Source organism: Symsagittifera roscoffensis, chromosome 10 (assembly GCF_963678635.1).
Source record: "Symsagittifera roscoffensis chromosome 10, txSymRosc1.1, whole genome shotgun sequence".
NCBI lineage: Eukaryota > Metazoa > Xenacoelomorpha > Acoela > Convolutidae > Symsagittifera > Symsagittifera roscoffensis.
Window position 1 is genome coordinate 22,967,866 of NC_087071.1, and position 19,454 is coordinate 22,987,319.

The following is a 19,454-nucleotide window of genomic DNA, read 5'->3' on the forward strand; positions in this document are numbered from 1 at the left end:
TGATGGAAGGAGAAGCTAGATACTTAGATATCGGTTGGTTTTCAGGAAAAAAGCGATCTCATGCACGATCCTCTTTCCAAACATCTTGAAAGATAATCTTCATTGTTATTGCTAATGGGGTGATGATACCAAGAGGGTCGAAGAAGCAAACGATAACTGACAAAACTTTCTGTAAAAGGTAGTTTCTTCCTGCAGTACCCAATTTTGACAGTTTTTTTGTGAATGAGGACGTTTCTGTTTTTATTAAATATAACACACTGATTTGATTTTTTTGCGTCACGCTGATCAACCAGATAGACTACGAAAGTTGTCTGATTGGAAACAAACTTCGCCAGGTTTAATCCAATTTTTCTGAGAGTAGATTTAAGGTTCTGTGAGGACATGAGTGTTTTACCATTTTTAATACAGTCCACAAAATCGTCCAGGTAGAAGCTATTTCGAGTTAGCTGCTTAATTTTCTCAGTTGGTGCGAAGTCATTCAGATGCTTGCTGTAAAACAAAAATAGCTAATGATGACGAATACCTCGCTGCAAAATTGAGTCGTGTATATCGATATTGTTTTATGAGGTTGTTTAATAGTCAAAGAAAGCGGCGAGCTGATCTTTTTTCCATGATAGCAATCTAAACACACATGACTTCCACGTATGCTGTTACAAAGGCACTTGATTATTTGCATGACACACATGACTTCCACGTAGCAATCTAAACACACATGACTTCCACGTATGCTGTTACAAAGGCACAAAGGCAATTGCTTATGTTTAAATTGCTCTCGCGAAAACACAGGAGCAATTTAACCAAAATTTCGATAAAATCAGATCCCATTAGAAGTATTTTGTTGACTGAGTTTCTCTTGAACATTAATGCTTCATTAGACAGTCGTCGAGATTTTCCCACTTTATTTGCGTTTGAGATGAGATGATGTGGCAGGTGCCGTAATAGTTCTGCTGGTGGTTCATTTTTTTTTGTAAAACTTCTCGATGTTTGTTTCCAATGTCTTATGGTACATCACTGAGAGAATAGAGGCACCTGTATGTCGTATTTTTTGAAGGAGAGTTTCTTAAGCCTCTTTATCACTAACAGAAGTCAGTTTAGGGTGCTCATTTTCAGTTGGTGCAGTTTCTACTGACCAAAAAAAATTGTAATGAAGTCTGCAAGTGTTCAATTGTCATTCAGGGTTGCTAAGGTCAATTCTTTGACGAACGCTTTGCAGCTACGCGAAAGAAAAAGAACTTCTTCGATACCATTTTGTCGTTTTTTTTTGATTGGTTCGGTAATAGTCCAACCTAAGAGGTTTCGAACTGCAAACGGAATACTTTTGGACCCTTGCAAGAATTCTTGCTCAATGATGTACTGCTGTGCGTCAATGCCTAGAAGAACTTGACTTTTGTTGCTTGTTAATTGTGAGAAAGCAAAATGCTGTAGATCAGAATACATTGCAGAGAGTTCTTTGGTTTCTGCAATCAGAGCGTCATTGAAAAGCTGGTATCCAACGAAGTAGACCTAGCTCAAACGGAGGAAAAGGTTTACTGCTGTTATATAGCCCTGCGAGAAAACGTACTAGATTTGCTTTCTTTGATGAGCGCTCAAAAGCTGTTGCTACAAAAAGCTTTTTTTTTTTTTTTGGAGCCTTATGTTTGAAAATAGGCATTTTTCAGTGATTCACAAAGCGGGGTTTTGTTGTTCATGGCAGCAATTGCTTGCGCTTAATTAAAATTGTGATCAAGAAGCAATAAATCATGTTTGCAATTGCAATGCTGGCAAACTTTTTTGGAAAAGCCTTCTCGTGATGAATGGTTTCCACTGATACAGTGTAGTGTAGCAAAGGTTTTTTTTTTCATTTAATTGTTGAGTTACAGAAAGTTTTTGGAATTTTTGAGCATTTTCTAATATGTTGATCTTGTTGATTCGTGATAATGTGACTGGGTTTAATATGATTCTGTTACTGCTACTTTGTCTATCTTGCGTATTTAAATTTTAGTTTCCTTATTATTAGGCTGTTGAATAATCTGCTTCTTGGAGCTTCCTTTCCAGTGATTCGGATGTAAACTATTGAAAATTTTTGCAAATGAACGTTGCTGTTGATTGAAGAGGTTTGGGGTTGAGTTGAGTTATGGTTTCTTGTAAGTGTTCACAGGCTCGTGCCTATCTATCCATCCGCCATGAAAAATCTACGATTCCCGGGAATGCTAGGTTGTTGTCAATCAAATGTTCACTCCTCTTCATTGTTAGTGAAAAGTTTAATTTATACCTGGCTTTCGCAGAAAACAACTTGATTTTAGGTCGGCGCTAAAGCCTGAAAGTTTGAACCAATTTTTTGAGAAAAGCAGCGTAGCTGAACCAAACTGTATGGTCTTTTAGTTGAGATCTTTGACATAACTTCATGTCTCTTTGTAAAGCGGCATTAACATGTTCATAGGAATCAGGATTGCGAAGGAATCCTGATATGGTTTCGTTAGCTGATCCTACTACCAATGATTGTAGGTAGCTCATTTGATCCGTGTTTTTGATATTTTGTTAATGTTTAATGGCCGTTTTGAACATGCTAAACCATTCATTCCATTTGAGAGACTCTACTTTTTAACCAAACGAGGATGCGGTACGTGTTTGATTTCCTGGTAAGATGGGCGTTATGATTAAAGTTTTCATAGAAATTGATCAAAGGCATTTGGTTTGCACTGTTTTTGTTTGGTAAACGAAAAGGCTACTGGGCGATAAAGAGGACACCGCTGTTATTGAATGTATATGAATTGCTAGTTGCTTGTTGCTTCCTATCACTGTTCTGCAATAACAAGAGTTCAGGCTAAGAGTTGGTTGTGATATTGATTCATTTTGAAAGTTGGTACTATGAGCGAAACTGAATGCAATTACAGTTGGTGAGCTGCTAGGATGCAGGAAGAACTTTTTCGGATGAACGCTTGCCGAGCTAATTGCTGTCGAAAAAGCACGTAAAAGGTTTCCATTAGTGTGCGCATTTGAGACGGGGGTCATCACATTCTAAAATTGATGAACGGCCCGTCTGAGAGATACTTCTTTGTTCAATCATGAACAGGTGGGGCTAATTTGCGGGTTCGGGAGGAGGGGGAAAAACAAGCCCAAAATGTATGACCGCAATTGCCTGGAAATGGCAGTTTTTAGTCGATTGAAAGTTTTGTGAAGATGTTCTTTCTATCTGTAAAACAAAAAGCTAATTCGTTGATTGAGGTATGTTAGGCTACTGAAAAAGAGTAAATTCAATGTTGGAAGTCATTAAAAAGAGATTGTTCAAGTTTTTTGAAAAAACCAAGTTAACATCAAGTTAAACTTGCTAAATGTTTATCTGGTTTTTAAAAGATAGTAGTTCTTTTTGACAAAATCTGAACTAAGACTGTTTCCATTATGTTGCTTGGCAGTTCTGCTGAAGTATTTTTATTATCAGTAATTTTATGATTTCGTTGTAAATTTTCGAAATCTATATTTGATTTTCTTAGACAATTAGTGTAGAGAACGGAATTTCTTTGTTACCGATGTTCTAAGAGAATGATAAAACACTTTTCGCGGGCTGGTTTTTTTTTTCTCCAGACAAGATCCGATTTTTATCAAGCAATTTTTGACGGGTGTTTTTGTACAGTTAGAAAATTGTCAAGCCATGAGCTCAAATTATGATTACTCTGCGATCGCGTTTGAGAAACATATGAGCATTTGAAAGTTCAGCCAATTTAAGATAGTCAATGCTCGATCTTTACCAGTATCACTTCAACTAGGAACACGAGCGGCAGTTTAAACAAGATCCCAAACTATGAGTTGAGTTGAGGTCGGCTAACTGCTTCAAATATTGTTATAAGTGATATAGATATCGCTATGGTATTGACGATTTTTGTTGGAGTTAATCTGACGTACAATACAAAATGTTAAACCATTTAATTTTGACCAGAGGGTTCCTCAAAGAGTGTACTTTTCAACAAGCGGAGTACCTGAAAGTTGAAATGAAGTGTGATCAAAAAGGGTGATCAGTCTAAAATTGTACAGTCTAAAAATGTAATTCTGAAAAATAATTCAATGACTATTTTATTATCGTGAACTTAAATGTAAATATTTTTTTTTACAATTTTTGGTAGTCTGTAATATGCATTTTGTCAAGGCTTACGAGCTTTTTTTGCTACAAAGGTATGGTTTTAATTTAATGTAAGGATTTGTGAACGTTTTTCTTCTATTTTTTTTACTTCAATTTTTTTCCAATTCAAAGCTACCTCAGATACCGTAAAAACTATTTGATACACTCCGAGCTATCAGCAACACCGTTGCGAGGAGAGACTGGACATTGTTCTCGGTTGGCTTTATTCTTCATTCAAAATTCTCTTTTTATCGTTTATTTTTGGTTATTTGTCATCGCAAACTACTGAATTTTTGAGATTATATATTTTGTCCTTGCTGAATTATCTTTTAATGTCTATTTTTGGTTTTTTGTCATCGCAAGCTACTGAATTTGTCCTGGCTGAATTATGTGTGCTGAATTATATCTTTCTAAAAAGAATAAAACAGGCAATTTAGTTTTACAATACTACCAGACGCAAAGTTCATCACTTCAATAATTTTTATATGCGGGAGTTGAAATGGAGAAAAAAAATTATCAAAACATCAAAACCTTGAGTAGATTTCGGGGATTGCTTCTCTAGGCCCCTTCACACACTCTAACTTAACGGTACCGCTAGATGTCCCTTTGGTAATGAATTCAGCGGGGCGACCGAGATTCACTACTATCCACAACCCCGAAAGGGTTAAGTTGGTGGCAACTATTCTGTACCGTACTCTGTCACGTTTTTTTTGCTGCTCGTTAGGCTGTCTCGCACACTCTCATCGATCGCAAGAGTTTCCAGTTGTAATTAAATTCAGATGAATATTGTTCCAATTACAGAAGGCTATAGGCGGCCCGAATACAATCTAGTAATCTAATCAAAAAGAAAGGGTCCGCGACCAATCAACACCATTGCCTAATTGCAATTCAAATCCTAATTGACTTAGCTAACAATTCTCTCCTCTCTGAGAATCTTAATTAACGAACTACACGCAGTATTTTCCCACAATCACTCATTCTGACCTGCTAAAATTAATAGGGTCATTAAGGATCACTATTCCTTTGAGGTATTTTGACTAAAGTGTTAACTTCGCAATTCCTGATTCTCTAACTCGGAGAACCAACTAGACTCTAACTCGTTATCAATTGATCTCTAACTATCGAGAACCAACTACTCTCACTCGTAGCTAATTTTGTTCTCTAATTTTTGAGCATCAACTACTCTTAATAGTAGCTCGCACTGTTCTGCCTAAGGGTAGGCTATTTGTTATTCTCTATAATGTTTGTCTATTTGAGTTATACTTCGGGTTATGTCGTCCCCACAAGTCCTGACAACTACTTTGGTACTCATTTCGCAAAGTCTCAACTGAATTTTTCCTCTGACGACTCTAGTCTTAAATTCCAAGTTCATTATAGGTATCTCCAACTGAGTTGTGCAAATATCAAGTCCAATTTCATCTCCAAACTGAGTGATGTTTAATTAAGCAATCTCGCAAGGTTTTTATTTAATTATTCCATTAATGAACCTTCCCAGAGTAGGGAAGGACTCTTTTTATGGGTCGCTACTCCATTCCAAGCATTTTACGTTCCGATCTATACCCTCTTCAAATCTCGACCTTCTAGCTATCAGGGGAACATAATTCGCTTATTAGGGGTTAAATTGTGCTAAAAATTCATCTCCGGGGAGCTGGGTAAATACCTTGTTCAATCCTGTTATTTAGCTGTCCTACTTCCCATGCTGTGCTTCTATAAATGCCAATTTCCTCTTGGACTACTTTTTCCTTAATCAGTTGAATTTCTATTAATAGCGCAATCGCGAAGCTAAGTTGAACTAAATGTTTGCCAAGCCCGCTTTAATTAGTTCCACTACTTCAGTAATACTATGTATAACTCATATCTTTTTCAGCTTTTACTCAGTTTCCCAACAGATAAGTTCCCTCCCATAAAATATTCAGGTGACCGATTTTCATTCTCAAGTGTTAACGTTGGGGTATAGTTGGGGTATGGGGGTAGTATCCCAGAGTTTTCATGCAATTTTAGTCCTAATCACCCAAAAGTCATTTAAAGGTCACTTCGGGGTCACCCGGGGTCAATCTTCAACATTCAGGTTGTTTAGAATTCCATTGGAGTCCGACCTACCAAGTTTTATCCGTATCTCGTTATTACTTCCCAAGTTATCCCATTTATATTGTCCATTAAAACTTTTACCGGGAAAAGGCTATTAACACCGGAGTGAGTCACCGGAGGGGTTTCATTCACAAGAGGTCTTTTTTCGAGGATGAGTTGTATTGCCTACTGCCGCCGTAAAATCAATATGCTCTGGCTCATTATTTTGCGTAAATTGCCTGTTTCCGGTTTCAGGGGCACTTTTCCCAAGTGCTAATAACTTCAGGTCTAACCACCCAATTTTGCTCCAATAATAATACATGACGTATCTCGTCACTATCTATGATATCTCAAAGATTTAGCTCACTGCTTTCAGTGGGGTTCGAGAAACGAATCCCGGAAGTTGGGGCGGGGACTATTTGTCTAGGGCATAGCACCGGAAGCAGGGGTGCGGGGGGTCTGGGGTACCAAACTTGAGCCTCCCCTAATTAGGTATAAAACATACTATTTTTTGGTTCCATTCCAACCGCTAGTTGCCGAGTTCTAATAAGTCCATTTGCACTTCCGGGAACCGTTATCACTTGGGGCCTTGAATCCAATGGGTCTGGATTTTTGCATGCCCGGGTCAATTCATCTCTTGTATCGGTCCTATGAGTTTCATAAAGCTAGGCCAGGTAATTTCCATTTAAGGAGGTATCACATTTGGTACCGTTTTCAAATCCTGACTATTTTTTATTGGTTTTGGTCGATTTTGCAACTTGACCAAGTGTTTACTTCACTTACTTATCGTATTGATTCGTCAATACCAAGCTACGTACTACTCACTAATCTTCATTAAACTTCAGGCATTTCTCAAGGTAAAGCTCTCATTTTGAACTCTAAGTTTGACAAAAAGTGTTAGGATCACCAATCCTACTCAATGTAAAGAGGCAGTTGCGTTGAAAAAAAAATTTGTGTCTCATTTTGCTTTAAAAACTGAAAACTTTCCGATAGAACAAACAAAAATTGGAACTTTTTCTTTTTTGTACCACTTTGATTTTATGCTACTACATACTCAAACAAACAAAATACCATCCAATTTTGGCTGTAAATTTACATTTTCATGAAGAAAATCCTCATTTATGTGCCTTCTATTAGCTTTCCAGCTATCCAAGCAAATAAACGTTCCGGGAAAATTTGTTTGGCTAATGTTATGGTGGCTTATGACAGGAAAAAAGGTTGCGGAAAACTTACTTTTTTTGCGGTAATAACGATCCATAAACACATTGTTTTGGGCGAATCCGACCGATGTCGTTTTTTTGACGTGAAAATAAGATTTAGTCGTTTTCGACTTGTTTAAAATCCCTCTCAACAACAGCAGGCTCTCTAATAAAGGCCGTGACAAAAACATTTTTAATGTAAGAATTCAAGTTTACAAATGAATTAAAATTATTTTGCTTGGGTAGCCAAGCTTTTTACTAGTATTTTTATCTGCTTCGAATATGTTAAATGAAATGGTTCTCTTGAAGCTTGAGTTTGACTGACTCAAATTAGCTAATTAGATCCCACCATGTTAAATTCAGTTCAATGTTTAAAAGATTATTATTGAAATTGGGCTTAGAACTAATGATTAATTTTGTTAGTTTCCTTCATATCGTGAAAAACACCAAAACTTTTACAGCTTAATTGAATAGAGATAACATTTACAAATCAATTGTCCAGAAGACTATAAACTGGAAACTCTTCACAAATCCAAGGCTGTCTTCTGCAAATAAAGTTACTTTTGAACCAATCAAAACTCAGATTTCGCTGGATTGTGCCTCTGATAAACACGTCAATTGAGCTGTTTGTTCTTATAACGTAGGGTGCTTCCTGATGTCCACCTCTCAACTTGAATCCACCTTGTCCAAATCCCACTAGATTGATGATGTTAACACAAAGTTCTTCGTTGTATACAGACTGAAAAAGGTAACGTGCTCAAATTGGAACGGTTTGCTGATTGAAAGCTGATAAAATTTACCACAGTCGAGGAGCTCCGTTTTATTTCGACTTGAGAGCTCAGCAAGGGCAATTTGTGATTGAAAATTTGCGGTCGAATAGCAACTTCAGGTCGAGCAGGAAGTCAACCGACTAAAACATACCCAGCCATACCCAGCTGGAACCTGATCTAAACTACATTTTATGATTGGATAAATTAGATATTTTACCACTGTAAAGTATTTAATATTAACCAATCATGATCCATCTAACTAACAACCCACTTATTTGTAAGTGCTGAAATTACTTGTAATTTCAGCACCAGAGAGATTTGAATTTAACTTAGAAATTAGTTGACTCTCCAAGAAGACTTCAGCAGCCGCAATAAACCAGTATACCCTAGATCTATTGAGCCTAGCAGAGACTAGTTAAACAACCTGAGACTAGATAGTATAAGAGTAAGATTAGGATCGGTATTAGACTCAGAATTTGCACGAATCTATCCGGCCGAAAATAAGATAGCGTGACGAGCAGACGGTGTACCCTATCCGAAATTACTCTATGAGTTAACCTCCTCGGTTCTAACTCATCTGGTGCGACCATAAGTCTCGAACAAGACCTTAATAGCTTAGAATTAACCAAAAATAGATTAGAATTTAGACAAAACATTTTTAAAATGTTATACGACGATAATTTAATCGAAATGTCTCTACGACTCAATAGATCAGAGCCAATATTCCGAACGATAACAGAACTACCCGGAATTGCAAGAAGACCTCGAACCAGAGACGACATACGACAAAATAGAAACTTACCAATTAGTTATATGATAGTACGGCAAAAGCCAACACAAACTTTTATATTTAGAATTCTATTAGCAATGAATTTAGATTTCCATTTGCAAACATAAAATTTTGAATTCAATCTTCATAATCATTACAGGCGCTAAACAAAATATTAATATACAATAACGATTGATAAAAAGATCTCAGATTGTTTTCCTAAAATTCTGTAGTATTATATAAAACATGTTTGGAAAATATTTATTGAAAATCAAAATAAAAATTAGTAGCATGACAATAAACTGTTAGTAATCATAAAATCATCAGTTGTCTCAGCTTCATCACCTAAAACATAACAGCAATCATAAGCTCACTAATACCATTAAAACACTAAATCTTTTCTTAAACAAATTTAAACCATTTTAAACTTAAATTCACTTAATTTTAAAATCAGATCATCAAGGCTTATCCTTGGATCTTAATTCATTTTCTATTTAATTAAATTTAAACTTGATCATCAAGGCCTATCCTTGGATCAAAAAGAACAATTTTGTTCTCCCCCACCCACTTAGCTAGTGTCTAACGACCTCAAACGTCGATTCACTATCGAACCCTTTCAAAAAACCCAAGACTAATAGAAATTTTTGAACAAAACTAATCATTCAAATTAGGATAAACAGTGAAGAACTTCGGTTATTCATCCTTCACTTGATCCCTCCTCTTATCAAGACCCAGGATAAATCTTAGACTTAGTAAGTTTAAGATAGTATCTAACGAACTACTCGCGTTCTAATTATACCTGAACCTTGTGGATCGATTTACTATTCTCCAACCCTTGAACACAATCACTACCCTTAAGTAAGATTAAGTAAGTTAACACCTTAGCTTATACTAGCCACGAGAAAGTAAAAAATCATTCTTCGGAATCGATATACTTTTCTCTCCAACCCTGAACAAATAGACCCAGGTTAAGCTAACCAAAAAATCGTAAGGACTAACAATTTAAGAAAATAGAAATCATCTAACAATTTTTTGCATCCGTCATCCTAAACCTTATCTCATTTAAAAATCTAGGAAACAAACAAAGAATCGTTTTGCACAACTGTGAAATAGAAAACAAAAAATACGATCTTGTAATCAACCCTCATACACAAACAGTTGGATATATTAGAACAAAACGACAAACACTAAAAAGAAAAATAATAACTAATCAAAGATAAATACACAAAAACAAAAGACACATCCCTAACATTTTTTCAAAGATTAAATAAACAACCACCATTCTTTTCAAAATTTTATCCAATATATAATCAACAAAGAAAACACCTAAAACCACTATCAGGAAACATATATAATTTTTCAATAAAACAAGTTCACCAATATCATAAAAAACAAAATAGACAACAACTCTATATGTCAGATTTTGAATTCAAACCTATCCATAAATTTTTCAAAATCACGATTTCATCCATAAAATATTTGAAAAACTCGAATTCAGATATTATTTCTCTACATGTATACAACAATACACCCTATCAAGTAACGCTACCATTAGGACTTTTAGGCTTTTGCGAAACCAACGCTACGATATCACCAATACACGAAAAAGCATACCGCGTAAATAATATACTCCAATTATTAGATATTTGTCAATCCACAATTCTTAATGAAGAATTATCCATAAATAATATAATAAGTAATGAAAAAAGAAATACAGATTATTTCACAAAAACCCCATATTTCAAACCTACATTCAACATACATAACTATACAGAAAATCAACAGAAATTTTTCACAATGTTTAACTTCCAACATTCACAAATAACACAAGACGAATTTGATAAATTAGCCAAACAGCTAATAAAATATTCATCAGTCTATGCAACATCTAAATTTGATGTTGGCAAAATCAGTTCATCACTACATCTCCCATTAAAACCTGACGCAGTTTTCAAAAAACAAAGATCAAGTAAAGTACCAATTCGTTTACACGATAAAGTGAACAGATTACTCGATATTTTAGAACAATACAATATAATCTCACCGGTAAACAAAGAAGAACAACCAAAAGGTAACACATTTATCAACCCTGTTATCATCCTAGCAAAAGGAGAATCATTAAAAATAGTTCTAGACGCTAGATATCTTAATTCACTAATAGACGAATCAAAATGCAATTGGCCTATTGAACCAATACAAGTTATTTTAACAAAAATAAACGGAAAATACTTTACAACCGCAGATATGAATAGTGCATATAATCAAATGCCACTAGATGAACAATCGCGACGCTTAACACAATTTGTTATTGGAAATCAGCAATATGAATTCAACCGCCTATTCTATGGAATATCCATAGGACCAGCAGCATTTTCAGCTTTTATGAGCAAAATTTTTCGACCACTAATACTCAAGAAAAACGCAATCACCTATTTAGACGATGTTTTTATGCAATCACAGACAAAAGAAGAAATGTTTAAAGTTTTAGAACACTATCACAAAATACTTCAGAACAAAAATCTGAAGGCCGCCCCCGATAATTCACACTTCTTTTTAACACGAGTTAAATTCTTAGGACATAATATAGAAAGAAAAACAATCACTCCATTAAAATCACGCATTGATGCTATTCAAAAACTCCAACCACCAACAAACAAAAAGAAAATCCAAGAATTCCTTGGAATGTTAAATTTTTTAAGCAAATATGTCTATAAAATGCAATTATACCTAAGACCATTCTATAATATACTTAGACAACAAAATAATTTTGAATGGAACACAGAACATCAAGCACGATTTGAAGAAATTAAAAAACTCCTAACTGAACAAATTTCGAATACAATTCCAGATCCAAATCAACCATTCTATGCAATGTGCGATGCTTCAAATTTTGGCATCGGCGCAGCATTATTACAATCACACAATGGCACAAACAAAATGAATCTTATATCAGCAAAGTCTCGATTATTCACTCAAGCAGAGCTACGACTCTCAACTCTAATGAGAGAGTGTACAGCCATAATATATACACTAACAGAATATGAATTTCTAATACTTGGATCAAAACATCCAACAGTTCTATTCACAGATCACAAACCAATCATTTTTCTCTTTACACAAAAATCCAATCCAAATCATCGAGTTTATAGATTTCAATTAATTCTAATGAAATTCCCAAACTTACATATAGTTTGGACAGCAGGAAAAAATCTTGCATTACCAGACACATTAAGTCGAAATACACCACCTGAATTACTTACACGTAAAACTACAGTTGAAATACCCAAAAATATAAAATTCTACCTTGCAGAAAATGAAACATCACCCCGACTAGAATGCAAATATGCAGTAAAAACTGACGTTGAACAATCACAGATAAACAATTTACAACACTTCCCACTTTATTTAGATTGCCAAAATAACCACTACGAAGTTGATCTACTAGGAACATCAACTTTTAAACCAATTCCATATTCACAATGGATAAAAAATAACACCCAACAAAAAAGAGTAAAACAACACCCGCATAAAAAAGACCTTTTTCCATTAATTGAAAAAGAAAATCTAACTGATAAAATAAATTTATCAGGACCACAAACAAACGATTCAAAATACACAATAAATCAAGTTTTTGACCTCCATGACCCACTTGATACAATTCCTTTATCTAAATTAGAAATAGAAAACATTTTTCTCCCCCCAACAGATAAAATTACAATTAATACTTTGAAACAATATCAAAATCTTGACCCAGTAATTAGACAACTAAAATCATGGCACAAATATAAAACTAAACCCGTCAAGGCAGTTACAACTATTTTAGGAAATAAAACACTCCTCCGATATTTCCGAAAATTCAATAATACAACAATTAACGAAAACACAGACCTTCTAGAATACCAATTAAATGAATCTACAGTTCCCTGTCTCCCTCTAAGTATGATTCTTATAGCTTTTAATATTTCACATACACAAAACAATAAAGGACACTCTGGATCAGAGAAAACATATTCAAATTTCATACAAAACTTTTATTTTCCAAATGCACCAATTTGGATAAAAGTACTATGCAATGATTGTATAGTATGTCAGCTGAATAAACCTTATCCAAATCAAAAACAAATAGCACAAAAACAAGATTTTAAAGGACAAAGTTTGATACAAAAGGACCAATTTCACCCTCATCCGAAGGAAACTCCTACATTATGGTAATTGTTGACGCGTTTACACATTATGTAGCACTTAACCCAGTACCACATTGTACCGTATTTCATTTGATACAAAAGGACCAATTTCACCCTCATCCGAAGGAAACTCCTACATTATGGTAATTGTTGACGCGTTTACACATTATGTAGCACTTAACCCAGTACCACATTGTAACGCTTATTACGCTTACACAACACTTTATGAACACTGGATAGCCAAATTCGGACTACCAGAAATTTTAGTTACAGACAACGGTACAGAATTCATAAATAACGAAATCATCACATTATGTCATTTATATAACATCAAACACAAACCACGTACATCTCATGCACCTTGGACAAACGGCTTAGCCGAAGGTATGAACCGTTCACTACAAGAATATCTTAGATGTATCATCAATGGAAATGATACAAGATATACCGAATGGTCAGCAGATGTAAAACTATTTCCCTTAGCATATAATTCACAAATCACGACAACTCTAGGAATGTCACCATATGAAATGGTTTTTAATCAAAAGCCACGCAAACCGATTATGTTTACAGCAAACTCTCATAAAAATGCACAAAGTTATTGTCAACCGAATAAAGACTCAATTTGTTATAATCTACCTCTACACACACACGATGAAGATCATTTTCATCACCCACAAATTCTTAAATTAGCCTCCGGTACACACACCGAATGGATTTTAAACAGAGATAAAAAACACAATGAAATTTACCAAAAAGTAACAAAAAAGTTGTTACAAAGGCAAAACATTAATGAACAAATAAATTCACGCTTTACACCAGCCTCCGATTTAAAAATTGGAACATTTGTTTTAATACCCAATTTTAACACTCAAAAAGGAATTTCTAAAAAATTACAACCCCTTCGAAAAGGACCATACCAAATAATTGCCAAACCCACTGATGTCACATATAAAATTACCGACTCAAACAAAAAAGAAATTGTTCAACACCGAAACAACCTATTACCTTATTACCCAAAAGAATACGCACTACGCGAACTAACTCAATTATATTCTTTCACAGGTTTAAAAGTTATTCAAAATACCCCCCCACATACGGAGAATAAAACAAAAGAACAACATGACATTCATCTCGAAAACCAAAATAAAAAATCAACTATAACGAAAAACAATACATAAAAGCTAGATCAAAATATACCTCAAAAAGAAAGAAAAAATAGAAAATTGACAGAAAAAATAATACCCCAAGAACAAATCGACAAATCAGAACATAGAGAGTCATCACGACTTAGAAATCAACCACGTAAAAACTATAAAACATTCATTCCACAGTCTAAAATATTAAAGAAAGTCGAATTTCAAAAACAGCTTTAATTTTATATTTCATAATCTTTGCACCTCTGAAATATTTTGAACTTTCATTTTTCAAAATAACATGCTGACAAACAAGCAACGATTCTAGTTCAAAATTAGCCAATAGGATTCATCCAATCCGTTACCTTCTCTTACTCTAACACAGATCAACTAGACGAACAATATTAAACTCCAGGCATATCTATAACTATAACTTTGCGACCTCCAGGTCAAAAATAAGCAAACCATTCCAACTTGACAACTAAAATAAATATCACCATAATATCATAACCCTCCCTTATCTAATAAACCAAAGATCAACAATATTTCCCCAACTCAGACCTCAAATACCCCCCAAACAAATATGTTAAATTAGCCTAAAGTAAAAGAACGACCATTTTAATTAGCCTAAAGTATAAAAATCTCAAAAATACCCCAGATCACTTGACAAATAAAAATAAAGACAAAGAAGACCTCCCGATCACCATAAAATTCGCCCCCAACAATTTTTCACAAAACTCAACCCACTTGTCAAAAAATCAATAAATAATTCGACCACACTTGAAAATTGCCTCAAACAACAAAAAATATTCGATCGAGAAGCCATTTCTTAAATGCTCTTCTCTCGACCAGTCAACATAATTCTTAACATTCTCATAAACTTTTTAACGATATTTAAACTTTTAATCATATTTCTTTTTGATACCTTTGAATCTTTTGTAATAATCTTAATCATTTTTTGCAATATTATTTTTATTTTCTATTCCATATTCGAACTATACCTCCAGCTTTCAAAAGCTATTGACTATATCCCCAGGTACGATTCACAAAACTTATCCAAATGATACGAACCATTTTTAGTAGAACAGATATTTTTTTACTATTTGTAATTTTTATAACATTTCTATCATCCCTCATCTTGACAATATGCAAATGTATAAAGAAAGCAATCATCACATTCGCCCTAGCAACAATCCTCCTAATTCTTTTTCTAGAAGAATACTATAATAAACAAAAATTTTTTCACTAAAAGAATAGATCAAAAACCATCAAAAATTGCTAACCAACAATCACACAGTCAGTCTTCACCGACATCATCCCAGGAAAACCCAACACCACCTTCAATTAACCAAAACCCCCAAACATCTACACGAATTTCCTTTCAAGATAACCCATATACCTTTGAAGAACGACACGCTCGCTTATCAGAACCACTAGAACCAGTTCAACGACAAGCACCTCTAAGTGAACCAACATATAACTTATACCCAAAACTACCACAAGAATTAAGTAGAATACGAAATCCTAGTCAAAACCAAAGTACAGTCGAAATAAATAGACAAATTATACATCCTCGACGAAACAGAAATTTTCAAACTCCCCGAGTTCATTTTGATATACCTCAATCCCCATCACAAAGTACACCAGAAAACCCCATTGGCATATTACCAGAAACCCCTACGCTTCTTTCACAACGTAGCACCTCAAGCCTACCCTCAGATTACTTAGGTTCAACACCAACATCCGAACAAATCCGTGAAAACCCCTTTAACCCCACAAACCAAACATCACGACTACCATACTGGACAACACATTCATTCACACAAGGTGAACCAAATTTAATCAATGATCCAATAGATATTTCTACGGATACAACAACATCCTCATCACTACCAGAAACATTATCACTACCATCAACACCATCAATAAGCCAGATTTCACCGCCGCCTTTTAACTTAAATTTCCCAAATAACCTCGACGCTAGATATCGAGAACAATCATCAACAAATATTCCTTTAAGACTAGACTGGAATACATTCACAGCACCCCCACCATTATTTGGACAACACCCAGAAAGTAACCGACTCCACAACTGGGCACTAAATAGACTACAATATAGACAAGACATTCACGAAGACATTCGTGCTCATAAATCCAAATACTCCAACAGAATAGTCTACAATTAAAATTTGAAATCACGGTTAAATTAAACAACATTACTCAACATCCCTATCCATTAACTCCACCAAATATAACAGCTCAATCCCTACCACCACCATTTATAACAACTGAAGTAATATACAAATACGACAGATATACCAAAAAGACAATTGGTTACATCACATTTTATAACCCATACTCAGGATTATCATACACATGTATATTCTAAAAATATTGATTTTTCTCCAACTCTTTTTTCTAGTAATCTCAAATGAAAACATAAACCCTTCCCCCCGCACAGGACCCCAAGATTTATTAGTAACACATTACGATTGTGAAGAAAACGAACAAAAAACACTACACAAATATGCAATAAATCAAGTATCACAATGCGAAACAGAACCACAAGCCATAGAAACAACAAATGTAATAGCGACACTTTATTCAAAAGCCCGAGCAACAACAGTTATAGGATATAAATTCACAGCAACATTTTCTGAAAAGAAAGTACATTGTTCACAAGTCTTAAATGGAAATAAAAACCGACTTGACCACGAATCATTCTACCAAAGTAATATCGAACGACTTCTACATCTCAATCCCGAAGATTGTAAAAACGAATTACTAAGACTCAATATCACAAGAAGTAAAAACACAGATAGAAAATTAGTATATTTCCAAGTTTTTGCAGATTCTGTACATCAAGCAGAACTTGAAAGATATCAAGGACATATAAAATTAGATGAAAAATACCCATACAACGGCGCACACGGAAGATTAACTTATGATAAACACGATAAACACTGGATACCACACATTGGTATAAATGACCCATCAAACTGCAAAGCAGACACAAAAACTAAAGGATATCAAGAAATCAAGTTTTTCGATTGGAAAATACAACTCGAAAAAATACAACTCACACGCGATTTATCAGACAACACAATGATCTATCAAGGAATTAGATTACCTTGTAAAAACGATCAAGGCTATTGTGACCCTACAACACGAACACAAGCAACAATTGTTTGGTTCCCCGAAGACACATGTACAACATTTCAAGTAGCAAAAATACACGCTCGTATGATAAAATTTCACGAAAAATATTTTATACAATCAATTCCATATGAACAAGTCCATCCATCACGAAGACAAAGTTCTAATTTTAGAAACATAGACAATATAGAAAATAAATTGACACGTTTTCAAATTTATCAAGAAACAGAACTTGCATGTAAATACAGAAACCCACTTCACAAAACACAATACTCCGAGATATTAGTTGAATACGAAAAAGGATTCGACATGACCACTGGAAAAGTAAAATTCGACCCATACGCCACAAGTCACCCTATAAACGAAGAAACATCATATATACCAGTTGATTTTCAAAAAAGTAAAAGTCAACCTGGTGGACATCTAAAGCCCCAAGACACTAGAAGCACACGTTTACAAGAACTATCACTAATGAATAGTACATATTTCGGTAACATCCACTATGATATTCACCTAGATATGAAATTAGACTACACAATTAGCCGAATTTTTCAAGAAATGTCACTCTCTGAATTAGAAACACTTCACCAACTATGCGAATTAGAAAGGACACAAATCCTACAATCACTTGCACTAGCAGTATTAAAAATACCCTATGCAGGATATTTACTATCAGGAAAAAGATCAAATTTTTTAGACTATGAAGGAAACATTTTATGGTTTTATACCTGTATCAAAAAAGTATCACCACTATATGTTTTTGAAGATAAACGATGCTATAAAAGAATCCCTATCTTTTATAAGAATAAAGTACACTTCGTTGACACACTTTCAAGACGAACCTATTTTTGGGATACCGCAGTCCCATGTGGATCAGAAAATAGCCACAATGTAGTTCAACTGAACCCTGATGAAGATAAATATTACCTTCTTACCCCATATCCCACATTAATGCAATCACTCAAAAAATTTTCACCTGAAAGCATTAGAGCTATTGCTCGAAACCCAAATATTGACCTACAATCAATTGGAATATATTCAAAATCCGATATCCAACATCACATTAGAACACAACAATTCCAAGAATTATTAACACAAATGGACACTATACAAAGACAATCAATTGACCAAAACTTACGCAAACTTGCCGAAACCGCAGGATTTGCAGATATTTATACACAAGACTATAGCGGATATTTTAAAGACATTAAAGACTATATATATCTAAACGGTGAAAAATATAGACCACAAGATATTTCACCTATAAATATTTTTAGCTTTGTTACACTAAAAAATGAAATTCTCGATTTTCTAGGATGGCCCTACTACATCTTAGAAAAATTGACTATTTTATACGCAATGTTTAACTTTATAGGATTTCTTTTTTCACTTTTAAAAGGAATCTACAAAACATGCGCTATACACACACAAGTAAATAGACAAGCAAGTGTAGCACGCATACTATTTGCAGGATTTTTCGGAATTTTTTTCATCATCAATAAACAAAATTCTTTTAGACGCACAAATAAAAGAATACAACACAAAAATAGCAACAAGACAGAACACATATGACGAAGAACATAACAATGTAGACATAACGCCTACAGCACCACAGTTACCACCCCTACCACATAACCATCCATTATCACTAGTCCCACAAAATTTTCGAAATTTAGCAATGACACATAGTCCAAATTTTAGACCAACCATATCACAAAGTCCCATTCAACATATAATGACACACCATCCACTAGATGAAAATACCTATGAACAAATTATAGAACAACCCCAAACCACCGCTTTTCAGTCTCAAAATAATAATTTTTTTAGCCCACGATGAGCCGACAACTTGGATCCCTACATCGCTCAAATTCCCACCCAACCAATCTCAACACTCCAATTACAATAATTCCACTTTTTGCTTTCCCGCCACCCGATTTCCCGACCAATAATGTAACATCAGGCATGAATTCAGACACTAATTCACATATCTCAGTTTTATACTCCATCTCACAACTCAATAACCCAGATATTGAAACCCCTGATGAATTTGCAGACTCTGAACCATCTCCATCCAATA

General features: G+C 34.5%; 1 protein-coding gene across 2 annotated transcripts in view; it reads right to left on the reverse strand.

Moving 5' to 3' along the window:
* Nucleotides 1-7,787: 7,787 nt before the first annotated feature.
* Nucleotides 7,788-19,454, reverse strand: part of LOC134855529 (uncharacterized) — a 40,876-nt gene continuing 29,209 nt past the window's right edge. Inside the window, exon 4 of one of the 2 annotated variants that reach the window (XM_063872073.1) lies at nt 7,788-8,098. In XM_063872073.1, coding sequence (XP_063728143.1) covers nt 7,850-8,098 — 249 coding nt within the window. In that variant the 3' untranslated portion in view covers nt 7,788-7,849. The remainder of the gene's footprint in view (nt 8,099-19,454) is intronic. The other variant, XM_063872071.1, reaches the window with a different exon arrangement.